The 20,168-nt window shown below is 38.1% G+C and overlaps 1 protein-coding gene across 5 annotated transcripts in view; it reads right to left on the bottom strand.

The window, feature by feature from the left end:
- NCOA2 (nuclear receptor coactivator 2) overlaps positions 1–20,168 on the bottom strand; it is a 282,123-nt gene that overhangs the window by 79,562 nt on the left and 182,393 nt on the right. For all 5 annotated transcript variants that reach the window (XM_076005235.1, XM_076005234.1, XM_020288881.2 and 2 more), the window contains exon 4: positions 18,902–19,074. In XM_076005235.1, the coding sequence (XP_075861350.1) occupies positions 18,902–19,074 (173 nt within the window). The remainder of the gene's footprint in view (positions 1–18,901; positions 19,075–20,168) is intronic.

Below are 20,168 nucleotides of genomic sequence, written 5' to 3'. Positions count from 1 at the left end.
TTTTGGGACAGATACCCTGTATCACAGCAAGAAAAGGTTGTAATAAATTTAATAATGCCTCTAAAAGAATTTGTATCTTATTTATCACAACAACATCTCTAATAGTTTGAAACACAGCTGTACACACGCCACATATTAAGAACTACTCTATTGTGAGCTCTGGTGCTTCTGGTTAACAACAACAAAAAAGAACTACTCTAGTTAGAAGCATTAGTGGTAACAACAGGCTTTATGGAACTGGTCCAGAATCTAATCACCAAAACTTACATTGTTTTGATGGAAAATATCCTTCATTCCAAACAATTAACTCACAAAGAAATCTTAGGAAAAAAAATGGTTTTAAGGTCAAAAACTGTGTTTCTTTCTTAAGAAAGCATAACAGTGGAGAACACAATGGATTCACAAATTCAATCCTATAAGACTGTGGTCCCCAACCTCTGGGTTGTGGAGGGGCTTGTTAGGAACGGGCTGCACAGCAGGAAGCGAGCCAGAATGAAGCTTCATCTGTATCTACAGCCGCTCCCCATCGCTGGCATCCCTGCATAAGCTCCGCCTCCTGTCAGGTCAGCAGCAGCATTAGATTCTCACAGGAGCGCGAACCCTACTGTAAACTGCACATGTGAGGGATCTAGGTTGCAGCTCCTTATGAGAATCTAATGCCTGATCATCCGACGTGGAGCTGAGGTGGTGATATTAGTGCTGGGGAGTGGCTGAAAATACAGATTTTATCATTAGCAGAGAAGTCTGACTGCACAAAAAATGTAATATGCTCAAATTATCCTGAAACCATCCCCTATCCTGGTCCGTAGAAAAACTGTCTTTCTATGAAAGTGGTCCCTGGTGCCCAAAAGGTGGAGGACTGTTGGTATGAGACATGTACTTCCATACAATCTACGAGACAAAAACACATAACTTCCTCTGATCTCTGACAATTTCAGCTCCCTTTCAATATTCCAAATAAAATGCACTATATGCTATTTTTTTTTCTAATATGACATAAAGGATCTACAAGTTGAAGATGGTCTACCAAAGGAAAAAGTTTTAAGAAGGTAAGCTTAATTTCCCAGTGGTCAAAAATAATGTCAATTCCCAGAGAGATTGCTTTCTTTCCTTTCCCTCTCACCGCATCAGACATAATAAAATACATGTAACACATGTAACACTTGGAAATCTTACAAAATGGAAGGAATCACCATTGTATTGTGAAGCATGTCCAGCCTAAAATAGAGGATACTGACTCCCCCAGTGGCTGGAGAACCCTGCAATCTCTGCCACTTAGTATGAACTGGGAGTTAAAAGGCATCTCAGTGATGAACGTACGGGAAGCGGCACCACGCCAGTGTTGCCATTATTTATTTCACTCTTCTTTTCTGCCACAAGATAAAATGCCTTATTGCTAACACAGGCCCAACAGGACTCTAAATCTATTACAGATGATCAAGGTTCTAACACTGGAAGAGTGAAATCCAAGTCTACTTTAATTGAACAACTTTTCGCTCCTGGGTAATGTATTTTTACAATGTGACCATGTTGAATCGGGGCTTTCTTTTGTATAAAACAACAGAAATAAACATAGGCAAAGGTACCATTTCAAGTAAGTATGGATATCTAAAATCTTAAGTTTAAATATTTGAATGTAATAAATCTCATTTTCCATACTTCCTTTCCAGAGCACAAGTTAAAACATACTCCATATGGTCTTGCATATAGCTAAGTACTCTTGGCCCTTAGATTTCATTCCTTTAGTTTTTGTCAATAAGGGAATGAATATTGGGGTGGTCACAGTGATTGTCAGTAATGTCTGTTCTGCCCTCAATATATTTTCTGAAATGGGAGAGAACACTTCTTAACAAGGCTAGAACTATTGTTTATCTAGAGGTTACACTGCACAAATAAGACAGAGAGATAAAATGACAACAGTTTACTCTGACAGAAAAATTGTTCTATTCACATTAGGGTACAAAATGATTGTTCTAAAATAAACTTGGTATCCAATTTTCTGGCTAACTACCATTAATTCTTCTTTGACCTAGAGAGCAACTTTTTATTTTCTTGGAATCTTTTAATCATCTCTTTCTTTGTTTTCTTTCTTTCTTTTCTTTTGCTTAACAGGAAAAGCTGACCTGCCTTGAAATGTGCATCATCTTCTGAAATAGGGACCTGCAAAAAAATATTCTTCCCAGTAACTAAAACATGGTGTTTCAATGTGTTTTAAATAACTGCTGATACCATGCTTACCCAATTCATTCAAATGGCAGACAAATCCAAGAGTAAACAGCTGGGTGGCAATTATATTTTGTCCTTCTACCTCACTAGGAGACACTGGCTTTGGAGCACTGGCTTTAAGTGCTAGTTCCACCACTTATTAGCTGTATGACTAGATGAGACTAGAGTGTAGACTTAAACCCTAGGTTCCATTTTGTAAAATAGAGATAATAACTAAACTTACCTACAAGAGTGTTGCATGGCTGAAATGAGATGACGTATGTAAACAGCAGTGCCCAGCACAAAGCCAGAACTCCATATGTGTGAGCTGTCATTTCACTGTGGTGGCTGACCCTTTTGCTTTTCATGGAGTGTATATTTAGACTCTGCTGTTACATAAAGATGGATCTATGTTTTGTAGGGCCTGAAGCTTATATAATTAAAGGGAGGTGTTCTCTTTAACAATACACAATTAAGTATGAAAGTGAATATTTATACAGAATGAAAAAAGAAATAGCAGCAAAATACTAGGGCACTGGAGAAGATTCAAATTTCTTCTTCTGAGGAATATTTAGATAATCTGAAAGCTTCTGAGTAAGCGCTTCCTGATTGATACGTGACTTCACTATCTAGAAAACTCTACAACACCTAGCACTTACAGGATCCCACGCAAATAAGGGGTCCTGAAGCTTAAGCTTCATTAGCTTAGAGGTAATTCTGCCTCTGAAGAACAAACAGTGTAAATTCTTCAGTTATTTCTTCTATTTTTATGTCGCTCATCTGGCTCTAGGCTTCTAATACTAATTACATTTTATGTTCTATAATTTACCTTTGCAACTAGATTGTTATACCAAGGTTCCTGATATTTATAAGTCCCCTAAACATAAATGGTTATATATGAATTGCTGTTTTATCGGAAGAATCCTGGTGGCTACAGAAATTTCGCCTTCCGTCTCATCCTGCTAGAGCCTACAGCTTTCTTCCCCGATAGCTGTCCCACCACATTCCTTTCTGTGGAAAGAGAGCCAATTCATTCCCACCCCAAACACACCATGGTCACATCCTGCTGTGCTCCGCACCATGCCACACTACAGCCACCTGTGAGATGACTTGCTCAGTAGGACCAGCATTATAGGGGGCACCGTTCGTCGCACCCCTTATCTTCTGTCCCTCTGGAGACCAAAGAAAAACCCGAATGCTCTGAGCACAGAGCAACAGTATTCAGACGGTTTTCATGGCTATGAGGAATTCTTCTCACTGATCAACACTTTAGTAATTGGAGGGGAAAGGATAATAACCTTTCCTTTATTCTTTTCACTTCGGATAGATATCATCAGAAATCAAAGCTGCCCAGTTAGCAGAGCATAGGGGCATAGAATGTACAAGAACTTGGGTTAGAAGCAGTTATAACCTACAGGTGCTGTCGGCTGCAGGGCTTCCTCATAGGTCTGGACTACAATCTTCATAAGATTTAAGATATTTAATGAAACTATATCTAACCCCAAAATCATCATCAAAATCTCCTCTTTTGAATGATGTGTTAAAACTACCCCTAATTACACAGCAATAACTACTGCAAATCTTTATTTTGGTTTTGAGTGTGTTGGCTTTGGAATTTCTTTGTGGAACAATATTTTCTCTCATAATAAACAAAGGCAAAATTGAAGCCATGACCACCATTCTCAGAGGTAGATAATGGAACACAGTAGAAAGATCACAGGCTTCAGAGTCACCAGACTGCGCTTTGAAGTCTAACGTGGAACCTCCTGCTTTTAAGGCCTCAACCTTACCATTGTTTCTGCATGTCAGTTTCCTTATCTAAGAAACATACACAATCACAACCACCCTGAAGGAGTCTCACTTCAGGGGTGATATACAGAGCAGAGAATGCAGCAGGCTTCCAAAAATGAGGGGACGGTAACTAAAAACAGTATGTATGCATATATTTATGACATTCTCTTAGTATTGTTAAATGGAAAAAGTATAATTAAGTACCCTTGGATATAAAGAATTCTGATTCTTAGTATCAGACTTCATTTAAACATTACTCATATGGTGGACTGATATATTCCTGGAGATAAAAAAAGTTTAATTTCCTATCTTCAAATTGACACAGCAGTAAATGATGATCCTTAAATGCAGCCACCTTTTTGTCCCCATTATTCTAGTTATACCTTCTTGAAGCATATGAAAAAAAACACAGATTTCTTATTGCTTTTGCATTGTCTCTAGTTTTTGTTCATTTTTGTATAAATAATTATTAACCATCTCTTATGTGCAAGACATTAGGAAAAAGGATATATACATTAATAAGCTATGGGCTAGGCACAGTAGCTCAAGCCTGTAATCCCAGCAATTGGGGAGGCCAAGGCAGGAGGATCTACTGCCCGCCCCCCCCCCCCCACCAAAAGCCAGATGTGGTAGCATACATCTGTTAGCCCCAGCAACTCGGGAGGCTGAGGTGGGAGGGTCCCTTGAGCCCAGGCCTTGGAGGCTGCAGTGAGCTATGATCACACAGCTGCACGCTAGCCTGGGTGAAAGAATGAGATCCTGTCTCTTAAAAAAAAAAAAAATTGTGTTTGTTGTTTTTCAGGCTAAACTATATTACAAGCCCAAATAAAATATCTATTTCTCTAACAATGGCACACAAACTGTGCAGCTGCAGGTTAGAGAGTAATTAAGGCTTGAGGTCTGCCTAGAAGTACAATAGTTGGATAGAAAAGAGCAGGAGACAGTCCAGAAAACATGCTGGGACCACATGGTAAAGGGCCTTGAATGCCACGGAAAGACAGTTCACTCCATTCTCTAGGTAGGGAGACTCCTGAAGGTTCTAAGACCACAAGTTACATATCTAACACATTTTTAGAAAGTTAATATTGGTAGCAGTGGGAATGGATTTTAGAAGGTAGAGAAGTAGAAGAGTTTAGGTAAGAAAAGATGACTTAAACTAGAATGCTGAGAATTACAATGTGGAAAAACCATAGGGTTGGATGTCACAGAATGCGGTGAGGACCTGACAGAGCTGACTGGCTGAGAGTGAGGAAGAGGTAAAAGAGAAGGGGGATGTGACGAGGACTCTGAGATGTCCTGCCTAGGTAAGCACAAACAGATGATCAGTATATGGTGGTAACACACTGGCATCAAGGATAAGCCATTCTTTTGAGAAGGCAGAGGAGAAAGTGGGTTTAGTTTGAGATACGATAAATTTAAGGTGTCTATGAGGCAGCCCTGTGGAGATGGATAATGGTAGCTAGAAATGTGGATGGATAGCTAAATTGTACTCGGGGGAAAGGGGGACGGGACTGGTGAACACCCTCGCTGAGTATCTGTGCAATGAATGAGGGTAAGGTCGAGGGCAAAGATTTGAAGTCAATAGTAATTAGCACCCATGTAAGAAATAGCTAAAATTGATTAAGGAGGAAATCTAAGTGGGGACAAAAAGAAGGCCAAGGGTGACATGGGGAAGAGAAGTCAGTAAATGAATAAGAATAGAGTACAGCCCCAAAGCAGAAGCGTCCTGAGACAGAGATGGTCATCAGAGGCAGAGCTACTAGCGAACTGAACCAGGAGGAAGAGCAGAAGGGCCGCCAGGTCAGCTGGAAGTCACTGATGACGGTCCAGGGGGCAGTGTCAGTGAAGAGAGGGACACACAGGCCAGACTTTAGTTGCTGAACATAGAACATGAATGTGTCTTACTTCTTCTGTATGGAATCTGACAATAAAGAGAATAAGAAAGATGGCAAAGTAGAGTGGGAAGGAAGTCCTCATCAGACCCTTCTTGGTGCCAGACCACATCCTGACATCACCCTACTCACTCCTCTGTTAGCTGGAAGGCTAATCATATCCACTGAGAACCAACGAGGCAAGGATTCCCTAGAAGAATCTTTGATAACTCATGTTACCAGTACTTTTGATATCTCTGTATAATGTCTGCAGTTGGTCCTCCATATCTGTGGGTTCTGTCATCTGTAAATTCAACCAAATATAGATTGAAAGTATTCAGAAGAAAAGAAAGGATGGCTGCATTTGTACTGAAATATGCACAAACTTTTTTTGTCATCATTCCCTAAATACAGTATAACAACTATTTATGTAGCATTTACACTGTATTAGGTACTGTAAGTAATCTAGAGATGATTTAAAGTGTATGGCAGGTTGTGCATAGGTCACGTGCAAATCCGAAGCCATTATATATAATGCACTTGAGCATGCATGGATAGTGGTATATGCAGAGGATCTGGGAACCAATTCTTTGTGGATTCTGTGGTATAACTATACAAAATATATATTTATTTTATCAATTGCATGCATGTACCACTGTTAGTATATATATTAAATATTATTGGAGCTCCATGTTATGGGCCTTGGCTCATCTTTTCATTTCCAGCTCAATGACCAGAGAGCACCTCCATGAATGCCAGGCCATACTATACACTTGCAAAGGCGACATATTTTAGTTCATTTCTACTTAGAAAATGTTCACCTTTTCCTAATTGCCGAGTCATGTATCCCTGGTAGTAAGTGTGGAGGCCCATTTTTCTGATGTCTACCCTAGTCAGGTGACATGATTCAGAGCAACCATTGCTGCACCATGGATAAACCTTGAGGACATCATAGAAAGGCAAATGCCAGTCACAGAAAAACAAATACTATGATTCCATTATATGACGTACCTAGAATAGTCAAACTCATAGAAGATGAATAATGGTGATGAATAACGTTTTTGAACAAAAACGTGAATGTACTTAATTCAACTGAACTGTACACTTAACGACAGCAAATTTTGTTATGAATATTTACCACAATAAAAAAAGGGTCAGATTGAAATCAATTCTCAGGTTAAAGGATAATTGGTATCTAGAGTCCTTAAATCAATAAGTATTATAAGCAGAACTGCAATTCATTTTTTTTTTTTTTCAGAACTGCAATTCTTGTAATTCAATGAACTATCCTCCATGGTCATATTCTTAGAAAACCTCTAACAAAATATTATTGAAGATCTGACATGCCGATAAAAGAAACTCTGGAATAGAAGCTGGACTAACGATTATAATTTCAGAGTCTAAAACTGCAGGAAGGTCAATTTGTAGCGTACTTTGCACTAATGACAAAGCGGAAGCTCTACGAGTCCCCATTTCTTACCAACCAAGTGGAGGTGAAAAACACCATTATTGTTTCCCTGAGTTATTTCCTTATAAACATCGGGGGTGGGGGAGAACATGGCAGGATTAAAAAAAATGGGCCGCCACACTTACTACCGGGGATAAATGACTCAGCAATTAGGAAAAGGTGAACATTTTCTAAGTAGAAATGAACTATAATATCTCAGTGTGAAGAACAGTAAAAAGAGGAAGAAGAATTGAGAGTAACACAGGTGAATGCCTCTGTTTTGCTCACCCTCAAAACCACAGATGAACAGACAAGCAGTAGACTTATACTTCCGTTCCCTGTAACCTACAGAAGGAAGTCTAATGCAGCAAAAGGCTTCAGGGAAAGACAACTTTTTAGGGGAACATGAGAAATGGCAGAAATGAGGCAAAATGCCCAGAAGGGAGACACCTCAATACCATTGTACTTCTCTCTCATTTTCCTACTGATTTCAGATCTGCTTTAAGGGATCTTCCTTCCAGGACCTCAGAATCTCCTCCCTGTACTCTTGGCTTATGGTCATGTTAGTGCCCTAAACTATTTAGTGATATATGATTTTAAGATATTTGACTATAGAACTCTTTCTGCGATGCAACGTGGCATTAGATCCTTACTAATTTCAAAATATCTCCTTGGAAAAGATTTTTAACATTCCTAATCATCAGGGAAATGCAAATCAAAACCATGATAAGATACCAGCTCAAACTTGTTGGGATGGCCACAATAAAAAAAAAAATCTCCAGAAAATAATTGTTGGCTAGGATATGGAGAAACCGAAACTCTTGCACACTGCAGGTGAGACTGTAAAATGGTATAGCTGCTACAGAAGACGGTATGGAGGTTGTTGAAATAATTAAAAATAAAATTATCTTTATGATCCAGTAATCCCACTTGTAGGTATATATCCAAAGGAATTGAAAATGGGATCTCAAGGAGTATTTGGACATGCACATTCAGTGTAGCATTATTCATAATAGCCAAGATACAAAAGCCACCTAAATGTAGGTAAATGGGTAAAGAAAATGTGATAGATACATAATGGAATATTATTCTGCCTTAAAAAAGAAGGAAATCTTGTCTTATGTGACAACATGGATGAACCTTCAGGGCATTATGCTAAGCCAATCAAAAAAAGACAAATACTAAATGATTCCACTTACATAAAGGTATCTAAAGTAGTCAACCTAATAGAAACAGAAATATAAGGATGATTGTTAGGGGTTGGGGGAGGGGAAAACAGAGTTGCTGGGAATGGATTTTCAGTCATGCAAGATGAAGTTCTAGAGATCTGTTGTACAACAATGTGCATATAGTTAATAATACTGTAATGTACACCTAAAACTTGTTAAGAGAGTAAATTTATGTTATGCTTTATTTACCACAAACACAACCACTGACCTGAAAAAAAAATTTTCAAGGAATGACCAATTAAAATACTTGCATATATAATAATTTATTACTGCACAATCCATCTCAGCCCACGCAATTGTCTTATTTCCTTTTCCCTCGTTCTACTAGTACAACAGGTTGGGGAAATAGGATAATTCTTAGTCACTTGTTTAAAAAATATATAACTCAAAATACCTATGAAAAATGTACTTTAAATCTAAACCAACCAGTGAATGACAATAAAAAGAACAGTCAAACAGTAACATCTGTGCCCTTATATTTTTTATTTATTTCTATGTTTAAGTTAGTATACATGAATCTGATATTTAGCCATTTGTAATAGTGAATAAATAATATACACATAATGAAATTATATACAAATTATAATACAATTGGAAACTCTTATTCTGTTCTCCTTACCACATCCCAAATATTTAATTCATTTCTCAAAAATTAGCAACATTCTTCAAACTAAGAACAGTGAATTACATATAGATATTAGCTCATGGAAATTTAAATATACCTGACATATCTTAGATATGAGTTGTTTCAAAATCAATATAGCCAATATCTGCACAGCACTAATATCAAGTATGAATGTGCTTTCTATGTTATACATTATAATGTACATTAGAATGCTATTTCTACATATCTATTTAAAATCATTAGGGAAAACATTTAACAGCAATTAAAGATCATAATAAAAATAATTATGAAGTCATAAAATATTTCATTTCCTAAGATTTCAAAATATACCCTAGCTGACAATCTGTATAGATTCCTTATGCTTACATAAACAAAGAAGGCTCTAGAAAGCTAAATTTATCAGAGTTTATGAAAGCTAACAATGCAGTACTCAAATTTTCTTTTTTTTTTTTTGAGACAGAATCTCGCTTTGTTGCCCAGGTTAGAGAGAGTGCTGTGGCGTCAGCCTAGCTCACAGCAACCTCAAACTCCTGGGCTCAAGAGATCCTACTGCTTCAGCTTCCCGAGTAGCTGGGACTACAGTCATGCGCCACCATGCTCGGCTAATTTTGTCTATATATATTAGTTGGCCAATTAATTTCTTTCTATTTATAGTAGAGACGGGGTCTTGCTCTTGCTCAGGCTGGTTTCGAACTCCTGACCTCGAGCAATCCGCCTGCCTTGGCCTCCCAGAGTGCTAGGATTACAGGCGTGAGCCACCGAGCCCGGCCCTCAAATTTTCTTTATGACACTAATGTACTTTCAGGAAGCAAACAAAAATATTATAAATAATAAAGGTTACAAGACAAGTTGTAATTTGCAATCCTTGTACAAGAAAGGGAATGTACTCACTCAATTACTAGAATACAAATTTTAAGTTCTTAAATTAGGGCAGTATTCGTCTCTGACATAAAACCATTATATAAGGCTAAAGGCTAGGCATCAGAAAAATTTGACAAATATTTATTTTACATCAACTAAGAACAAACATTCTGCTCAGAACTGCTGCAGGTGCAAGTGATGAGTTGATACAATCTCTGCCACCAAGAAATGTATCATTGAATTGGGTAGAAAAAGAGAGGTATAAAAAACACTAATCAGAATAAGATTAGACAGTACAAGAAATGATATAGAGTGTCAAAGGAGATGAGTTCATATGGGTTGGGAGATTAAGAAGTGCTCTGTGAAAAATGCATTATTAGAGATGGGACTTGAAGAACGAATAGCAGGGCTGTAATGGTAATAGACAGACAGGAAAAGGAAGCCATTTGGATAGAGAGGAAAGAGCATGAATGACACAAATGCAAAAAAAGAGTACGGATAATGACATGAGTATGTGGTTAGTGACGATAAGTAGTCTAGGGTAATGGTCTTAGGGTATTACATACCGATGAAATGGAATATAAGAATATAGGAGTAGGCCCAACTGGTCAGACCTGGAGTCTTGGTGAAGCCCCCTTCCCACTGGACCATCTACTGCCTTCCACCTAGATTCCTTGTTGCTGTGCTTTATAAACCTAAAACAGCTGTAACACTCCAGCCTACGGCCTACTAAAGGTGAGCAGACGTCAACCAGCTGAAAGGGAAGAGGAGACAGGAATTCCAGGTAGAAGATTCAGAGGTAGGAACCCACTAACACACATGTGTCCGTGCCTGTGCCTGTGTATGTCACACGGCAGGGGACGCAAGGGCAAGGAGGTTGTGGGTGGGAACAAGGGAGAATATGGCAGGACTGGAGACAGATCACAGAAAGAATTCTCTGCTATCGTGAGGGTTCTTCTTTTGGACTTTGTTATAGACTCCACTAGCAGCCATTCATTCAAGTTGGGGGAAATGATCAACCTGGCTCCCTAAAGGGGGTGTCTTAGGGAAGATCTTGAGCCACTTCTCGTGGCCCAGTGCTGCTCCCTTGGGCACAGTGGTAGATACGACTACTTCTAAGCCCCAGCACTAGAAGAGGCAGGAGTGGGTGGCACACTCTGCCCTTTGACAAGTACAAGGGAGGGCTGAGCAGCCAGGAAACGTGGGTGTTCTTCACCAAAGAGAGGGCAGGAGGAGGTGGAGTTAGAAGGGGAGGGCTGGCACCTACAGGGCTCAGCATAAGGGCTCTTATCTGCAAAGCGTGCCCATTGTCACCATATGACTCTGTGTTAAGCTATTAGTGACAATGTCATAAGAGACTATAAAATATGACGTTATATTTAGAAATTTCTCTTTGTGTTTGAATTTGCATGTGAGTTCTTCTGAGAATGTTTTCCATCTTTCTGTCTAGCTCTCTACTGGTCTGTCATTGTGGGTGTCTCTTACTGTCTTTCTATCTCTATCAATTTTGTCATTTCCCCTCTTTACTTCCTCCTACTCCAAGTCCCCTCAAGAAGTTATAAAAATGAATGAAAGGTTATTTATAAAACATAATTTATTATTTTTTGTTATAGATAAGACAGTTTATAGTCTTCTAGCATTTATTGTAACTTTATTTTTTCTTATTGTTTTATTAGTTTTGCATTACCTAGAGTCAGTAGCATTAACAAACCCAAACACCTCCCATTCCCAGTATAGGGTATTGCTAGAATCTAGAGAAGACGGTAGATAACGTCAAGGCAACTCTGCTGAAGATAGTTAGAGCTCTCTCATTTTATGCCAGCTTCTCCAAATTCCAAATACTCTCCTATTTGGTCCTGACCTGTTCCTTTCAGCCTCCAATCCAGCCAAATGATTCAATTGATCTTACTCTGCAGCTCGACAGTCTAGACACACAATGCATGCCATTGAGCACTCTTTTGCCCCTCTCAGCCTCCTCCATTCCCTGTTTGGAACGCTTCTCCGTACCCCCAGCCCACTTTTCTACCTATTAAATCTTACTCTTACAGCAAGGCCCAGTTCAAACTTATTCCCCCTTAAAGCCTCCTTCTTTAATCATACTTTATTTCCACTGTCCCCTACAGTCCCACAGCTAGTTTATAAGCCAATTCCACCCCCCAAATGAGGAAGCGCTCCAAGGAAAAGAACCATTCGTCACTGGATTCCCCTCTAGTGAATAACAATATGCCTTATATCTAATATATTCTCAATAAAAATTTATTGAGTGAATGTTTGCTCTTGGATGAAATTAATACATACAGTATTGATGTATGATCAATGTTATACATCAATGGCAGAATTAATTTCTTTTCATTCCAAGAAAACAAGAAATGTCTACTTTCTATGGTGTGAAAGCCAGTTTAGGTCTTGAAGTGAGGGCTCATGTCATAAATTGTTAAAATCCTAAAGCATTAGGGCACATTCAATTATTTAAATCCTCTTCATCTGAGAGCTGTTAAACAAAAAACTTCCATGTACTGAAGAAATAAAATAATAAGGGGATCCTAGAAGGAAATGAGAACTGGAATTCCATCCCTGCTTACTAATTTTAAGGATTTCATTAATAATATGAGCCATTAATCCACATGAAAATGAACGAAAGTGAATTATAAGCAGTTCAGTGGAAAAATATTCTATCTTCATTAAAGCTTGCAATATCAAGGATATACTGTTGATCATAGGTTATAAAGGCATACCTCATTTTATTGCACTGTGCTCTATTGCACTTTGTAGATATGTTTTTTTACAAATTGAAGGTTTGTGACGACCCTGCGACAGGCAAGTCTATCAGCACTTTTTTCCCCAACAGTACGTGCTCACTTCATGCCTGTCACATTTTGGTAATCCTCCCAATATTTAAAACTTCTTAATTACTATTATATCTGTTAGGATGATCAGTGATCACTGATCTTTGATGTTACTATTACAATTGTTTTTGGGCATCATGAACCATGCCTATGTGTGTTCTGACTGCTACACCAACCGGCTGTTCCCTGCCTCTCTCCGTCTCCTTGGGTCTCTCTATTCTCTGGGAAACGACAATATTGAAAATAGGCCAATTAATAACCCTACAATGGCTTCTAAATGTTCAAGTGAAAGAGAGTCACATGTCTCTCACTTTAAATCAAAAGCTAGAAATGATTACCCTTAGTGAGGAAGGCATGTTGAAAGCTGAGATAGGCTGAAAGCTAGGGCTCTTACACCAAAGTTAGCCAAGGTATGAATGCAAAAGAAAAGTTCTTGAAGGAAATTAAAAGTGCTACTCCAGTGAATACACAAATGATAAGAAAATGAAACAGTCTTTTTGCTGATACAGAGAAAGTTTTAATGTCCTACATAAAAACAAAAAAATCAAACCAGCCACAACATTCCCTTAAGCCAAAACCTAATCCAGAGCAAAGCCCTAACGGTCTGCAATTCTATGAGGAAGCTGCAGAAGAGAAGTTTAAAGCTAGAAGAGGTGGACTCATGAAGGTGAAGGAAGATAGGCATCTTCATAACATAAAACTGCAAGGTGAACCAGCTGGTGCTCATGTAGAAGCTGCAGCAAATTATCCAGAAGCTCTAGCTAAGTAAGATCACAGATGAAACTGGCTACATCAAACAGATATTTAATGTAGACAAAATAGCCTTACATCAGAAGATGCCACCTAGAATTTTCATAACTAGAGAGAAAAATCAATACCTGCCTTAAAAGTTTCAAAGAACAGGCTGGCTGACTCTTGTTAGGGCTAAAGTAGCTGATAACTTTAAGTTATAGCCAATGCTCATTTACTATTCAGAAAATCCTAGGATTCTTAAGAATAATGCTACATCAGCCAAGCACATGGCTCATGACTGTAATCCCAGCAATTTGGAGGTTGAGGCAGGAGGATGGCTTGAGGCCAGGAGTGGACAACAAAGCAAGACCCTGTCTCTATAAAAAAAAAAAGAAAAAGAAATCGGCCAGGTGTGGTGGCTCATGCCTGTAGTCCTAGCTACTCAGGAAGCTCAGGCAGGGGGATCACTTGAGGCCAAAACTTCAAGGTGACAGTGAGCTATGATTTTGCCACTGCACTCCACCCTGGGTGACAGACAAAAAGAGAGAATAATGCTAAATCTACTTGTGCTCTAGAATGGAACAACAAAGCCTGGATGTACATCTGTTTATGGTATAGCTTACTGAGTATTTCAGCCCACTGTTGAGGCCTAATGCTCAGGAAAAAAAGGATTTCTTTCAAAATATTACTGCTCAATGACAATACACCCGGTCACCCAAGAGCACTGATGGAGATATACAAGGAGATAAATGCTGTTTTCATGCCTGCGAACACAATATCCATTCTGCAGCTCATGGATCAAGGAGTAATCTCACTCTTCAAGTCTTATTATTTAAGAAATACATCTCATAAAGCTATAGCTGCCATAGATAGTGTTTCCTTTGATAGATCTGGCCAAAGTAAATTTATAATTCTAGATGCTATTAAGAATATTTGTGATTCATGGGAGGAGGTCAAAATATCATCATTAATAGGAGTTTGGGAGAAGCAAGAAGTTGATTTCAACCCTCATGGATGACTTTGAAGGGTTCAAGACTTCAGTGGAGGAAGTAACTGCAGATGTGGTAGAAATAGCAAGAGAACTAGAATTAGAATAGGAGCCTGAAGATGGGACTGAATTGCTGCAATCTCATGATCAAACTTGAATGGACAAGGAGTTGCTTCCTACAGAAGAGCAAAGAAAGTAGTTTTCTGAGACAGAATCTACTTCTGGTGAAGATGCTGTGAACACTGTTGAAATGACAAAGGATTTGGCATATTACATAATTTTAGTAGATAAAGCAGTGGCAGGATTTGAGAAGACTGACTCCAAATTTGAAAAAAGTTCTACTGTGGGTAAAATGCTATCAAACAGTATCGCCTGATACAGAGAAATCTTTAACAAAAGGAACACTCAATCAATGTGGCAAACCTCATTGTAGTCTTGTTTTAGAAACTGCCGCAGTCAACCCAACCTTCAGCAACCACGGCTGTGATCAGCAGCCATCAACACTGTGGCAAGACCCTCTATCAGCAAAAAGATTATGACTTGCTGAAGGCTCAGATGATTATTAGTATTTTTTAGCAATAAAGTTTTTTTTATTAATGTGCGTGCATTGTCTTTTTAGACATAATGCCATTGCACACTTAATAGACTATAATACAGTGTAAATGTAACTTTTACATGCATTGGGAAACCAAAAACTTCCTGACTTCATTCACTGTGATATTCACTTTATTGCGGTGGTCTGGACCTGAACCTGCAATATCTCCGAGGTATGCGTGTACTTATTCTTCTTCGGTTAGAACAGAAACACTATCAGCCTCCCCAATTAGGCAAAAAAAAGTTATTTGCTACCCATGACTATTGTTTGCTAAGTTACAGAAGACAGAATTTCTAAACATTTACCATCATCATCATCATCATACCAAATTTATCATACTTCAGTATTAAAAAGCTGCAGTGAAGGTGTAGACCGTGGTGTGAGACTGCGTGGATTTGACCCTATTGCTACACTTAGCAGCTGTGTGACTTTGTCAGGCTACTTAACCACCCTGTGCCACATGTTCCCTACCTGTAAAAGGGGAAAACAATATACCTATGACACAGTGTGTTTTGAGTATTAAATAGTTATCAAACCCGAGTACTTTAAAAAAGTGCATGGCATATAGTAAGAACTATTTAGGTCTTAACTAGCAGAAATTCTCCAAGAAAATTCAGTAAGGTACAACAGGTCTAACTTAATTACTAAGTAACTAACTTAGTTAATAACTGAGGAACTATGAATGTGGGCCAAAGGAAAACCATCAGCTTGTATGGAATTCCATATTTAATGGCAATCACACTATTAGCCTGAAATTCTTGTGTGTACTTGCTCAGTTTCTACAAAGTCCATTCCAGTGGTGGAGCTCTTGTAGGACTAGCATCCACCCAACACACGCCTCATAAAGGGCTATGTACGCGAGAACGCCTATTAATTTAAGTACCTGGTAATTCCCCCTCCAAATTTCCATCCTTTAGGCCATTTAAAAATATCCTTTCTTCTTTCCCTTTATGTATAAAGCAAATGAAAAGTTGAGCACTGGCTGAAGAGCGAGCAGATTTGAGGGGATGAACCCCTCAGGCCTGGCCAATGCACTGTAGGTTGACACTGGAGGGGGTTCTATAAAGAGGAGCCCAGCTTTCCTGACTGTGTGTTCTTTAGGATGACACCTCACGCAACCCAGTTTAACATCTCAAGGCCACAAATGCAGGCTTAGCATATAATGATCATCCTGTCATGAGCTCCCAATTCGCTTCATTTAGGCTAGGTATTGATGAAATACAAATTAAGTTTGGATAATGGTGTAAAGACAGTAGCTGGATTTTATTTAAGGTGACTGCTCGGGGGAACAATTGGGGGACAAGGGGAAACACAGAGTGAGACAGAAGAGTCTGACTTATGTGTTGCTCTTAAACCTTGGCTGGCCGTCAGCTGCCCGGAGAAATCAAATTGGTCTAAACAAAGCTGTCGGTGGAGTGGTGCCCACGGGCTGCACAGAATTTCTGACACCAGAAAAATTTTGTTTTCCTCAAGTAAGGCTGTAGGGAGAATATTAATAGCCATCCCTCAACCTCTTTTTTCTTTCATTTTCCATGTGAAGAGATTACTGTCTGAAGATCTTAGCATAGATGAAGGAAAAAAAGATACCTTTCTGCTTAATGTGGGAAAGAAAACTCCTAAACATTTACTACAACAGGCACTTACTGAGTGAGTGTACACAGCTCATAATTTTTTCAACCGCTCTAAGACCTACGTGTTGTTATAGTTAAATTCAAGGAGGTAAAATAATGTGCCCAGGTTCAAAAAGCTCCCAGTTGGAAGCAAGATTCAGACCTAGCTTCCAATTCTGCTCTTTTTAAAAATGAATTTATGAAACAAGGAATATTCTTAAAATATTTGATTAGTTGAGAACTTAAAAATGTATCTGTACTTTTCATGTTTTCATTTGGTATTAAAGTTTTGCTTCCCTTTTCAAACCACGTTGCCTTTCAAATTAGTAGGAACATTATTATAAAAATAAGACGTGACAGGGTGTTTATTATGCTGCTCCTTGGGTGGCTGTGCATGCAGCCTTGTGATTAACACTGCAGTTAAGGCATGGCACCGTCCCAGCATGACACATCTTAACATGTTTTATGGTTTGAAAGGGGAATTACCAAGGTTTTGCAAACTTTAAAAACTTGTGCAAGACCCTTCATTGTGGTTAAAAAGGTATATATAATTGTTTTAAAATGTAGAAGTGCTATCGAACATGCAATGTTCATAAACTTGAATCATTCCAAATCCTTAGAAACCTGAAACAACAAGCTTAATGTTTTCTCTACTACAAGAGTATCAGCAAATAGAAATGCAGAAACTTTGAAGCACTGTGTAAGTTTGACCAGTTATTTCTCCTAAGAGTTCTAAGGAAACATTATTTTACCCATTTGCTGACACCAAAAAATGAGGGCAAAATTGAAATTAAAACTGAGTTTTTGATAACTGGCGAACCCCAAAGGGAAAAAAAAGAGGAAAGATATGAAGAGAGACTGAGGTAGTCACTGGGAGAAGAAATTCCTTGGATGCTATTAGGATGACAGAATTCTGATGGACAAATCAGGAAATAAAGACTGATTTTCAGAGTGGCCTGGTATTAGAAACTGGGTTGTGTATATGATGTGTATATTTTTAAGTTCTTAGAAGACAAAACTATACTTGAAAATTGTTTTATACAGAATTTAGCTCAACTGTCTATTCCCATACCACCCTGAATTAACCTGATCTTGTCTGATCTCAGAAGCTATGCAGGGTCGGACCTGGTTAGTACTTGGATGGGAAAATTTAGCTCAACAATATATGCATCAAAATGGATAATACTAAGATGATAATATGCTAGTAGGATTTTATAATAGGGGCAGATTTTAGGCTCATATGCTTATAAAGACAAAGACTTGTTATTTTTCTAAAATATGCCTTTCTGTATACTATATACAGCGTAGATCAAAAAAGTATGAACTCTAAGAGGATGCTTTTAAGACAGGTTACAAAAGATAAGCATCTCCCTATCCCTGAAGGAAAGCAGCAAATACTTCAAGAGCATATACTGGCCCTGAGCACTAAGACACTGTTCATACATGCTGAATAAAGATTTATAAAGATTTTTTTTTTGGCACCACAAAATCAAATGTTTTTTAAGATACTATTTTCTTAATATTTTTCTGTAGGCAAAATTATCAAAGAAGAGAAGCATAAAATGATTCTCAGAAAGCTGTCATGTTCTCTGTTTCAACTCCACAAAAGAATTTTTACTAGAGGGTGAGAGCCTTTCAAATCTCCTGTCATTCAGGTAAAGAAATTCTAATCTAGCTGCATGGCCAGTTGAGGCTCAGAGTTAATCAAATATGCTGACAAGCCGAAACAGGAGGGGGTTCACTCCCATACCTCTGGCTCCTCACTTGCGAATGATGACAATCACTTGCTGTTTAAGCTATGAGAACTCCAAGGTGGAGGAAGGAGAACCAGTGGGCACCTAATTGAGTTTACCAGATGAAAAGTCACATCACCCTAACTCACCTCAGTTCTCCTCTGTCTTTAGGGAATGGTTGAATTTTATATAAAGCCTATTTATAAACCACTGCAAGTGATACTTGCATTCATCTTGCACTGTGACATCATTTCCTCATCAATAATTTAAGCATAAGAAATGGATTAAAGGGACTCTGAAGGGCCTTCTCACACATGGAAAAATAGAAACCAATTCAGCGCTCCAAAATATTAATTCAGTCCTCTTACCTTGCTCTTTGATCTGACGAATTTGCTTCACAGTTTCTTTTAGGATTGCACATTTGTCAGGTTTGAAGTTAAAGTTGTCTATATCATTAAAATTTGCAAAAATCAGCTCAGCAAGTTCTTCTATATATTTATTTTCCTGTTCACGATTACGTTTCTCAGTGTTCCTTTTGGGGCTAAAAGGAAGAAACACGTTTTATGATGTATTTGAAAAAAGAGCTATCATGAGAAAAGATAAACATGGCAAACAAGTTTAAAAGAAAGCAAACAAAAGTTACCTATATAAACACAGAAGTACTTTGGGGGGAAAAACCCAATTTTCCTAAAATGTTGCATGCTTTTTAAAAATCAAACTTAGCCTAGTTTGTAATTATATGTCTACTCGTGTTCAATGTGCTTAATGACTCCCGTTGGCCTATCAGCTTCACAATGACAAAGATCAGGATGACTGTGCTCACCGCTGTGCTTAATGCAGTGCTTGATACAAGTGGGCACTGAATTTATTGTTAAAATAATAAAGGAATGTTTTAAAAAGGTAAGGTTGGTCACATTTATAAAAATTTATTTATAATTTATAACAGAAAAAAACAGCCAGGCATGGTGGTGCACACCTTGTAGTCCCAGCTACTCGGGAGGCTGAGGCAGGAGGATGGCTTGAGCCCAGGTGTCTGAGGTTGCTATGAGCTATGATCATGCCACTGTACTCTAGCCAGGGTGACAAGTGAGACCCTCTCTTTAAAAATAATTATAAAAACAAAGCTATATAATTTCATATATTTCTTTCGAATGTTAGTAATCAAAGCAAATAGCCTTTTAAAATAATGCCAAAAGTCAGCTAGAAACAAAAGTGAAACTGGCCAAGCACATTTGTTAACTGTCCAGGCTGAATGACATGAAAAATATAAACAAACAGTCCAACTTCAAACAAAGCTTCTGAAAGTTAATGAAAATGGAAAATACAAAAACTGGCAAAATCTTCTCATTTGAATTTAACAAAATAGAAATTCAAAAGTTCCTTTGGTAATAAACAACAGTGTATAATTATTTTCTCAAGTGCAGCAGAGGGCCCACTTAATGACATTCAAAACAATACAATAAGGAAGAAAAGCAAGTTGTTTAATGTAGTAACATTCTGTAGTTTCATACATGAATATCTGTATATAATACTAACTTTAAAATTTTAGAAAATTGTAATGGCCTTGAATATATTCATCTCTAAATATCAGTTTTACTTTCATAAACTAATAACCCTAAGACATAACACAATTTC

Source organism: Microcebus murinus, chromosome 7 (assembly GCF_040939455.1).
Source record: "Microcebus murinus isolate Inina chromosome 7, M.murinus_Inina_mat1.0, whole genome shotgun sequence".
Classification (NCBI taxonomy): domain Eukaryota; kingdom Metazoa; phylum Chordata; class Mammalia; order Primates; family Cheirogaleidae; genus Microcebus; species Microcebus murinus.
This window is presented reverse-complemented; position numbering and strand designations above follow the sequence as displayed.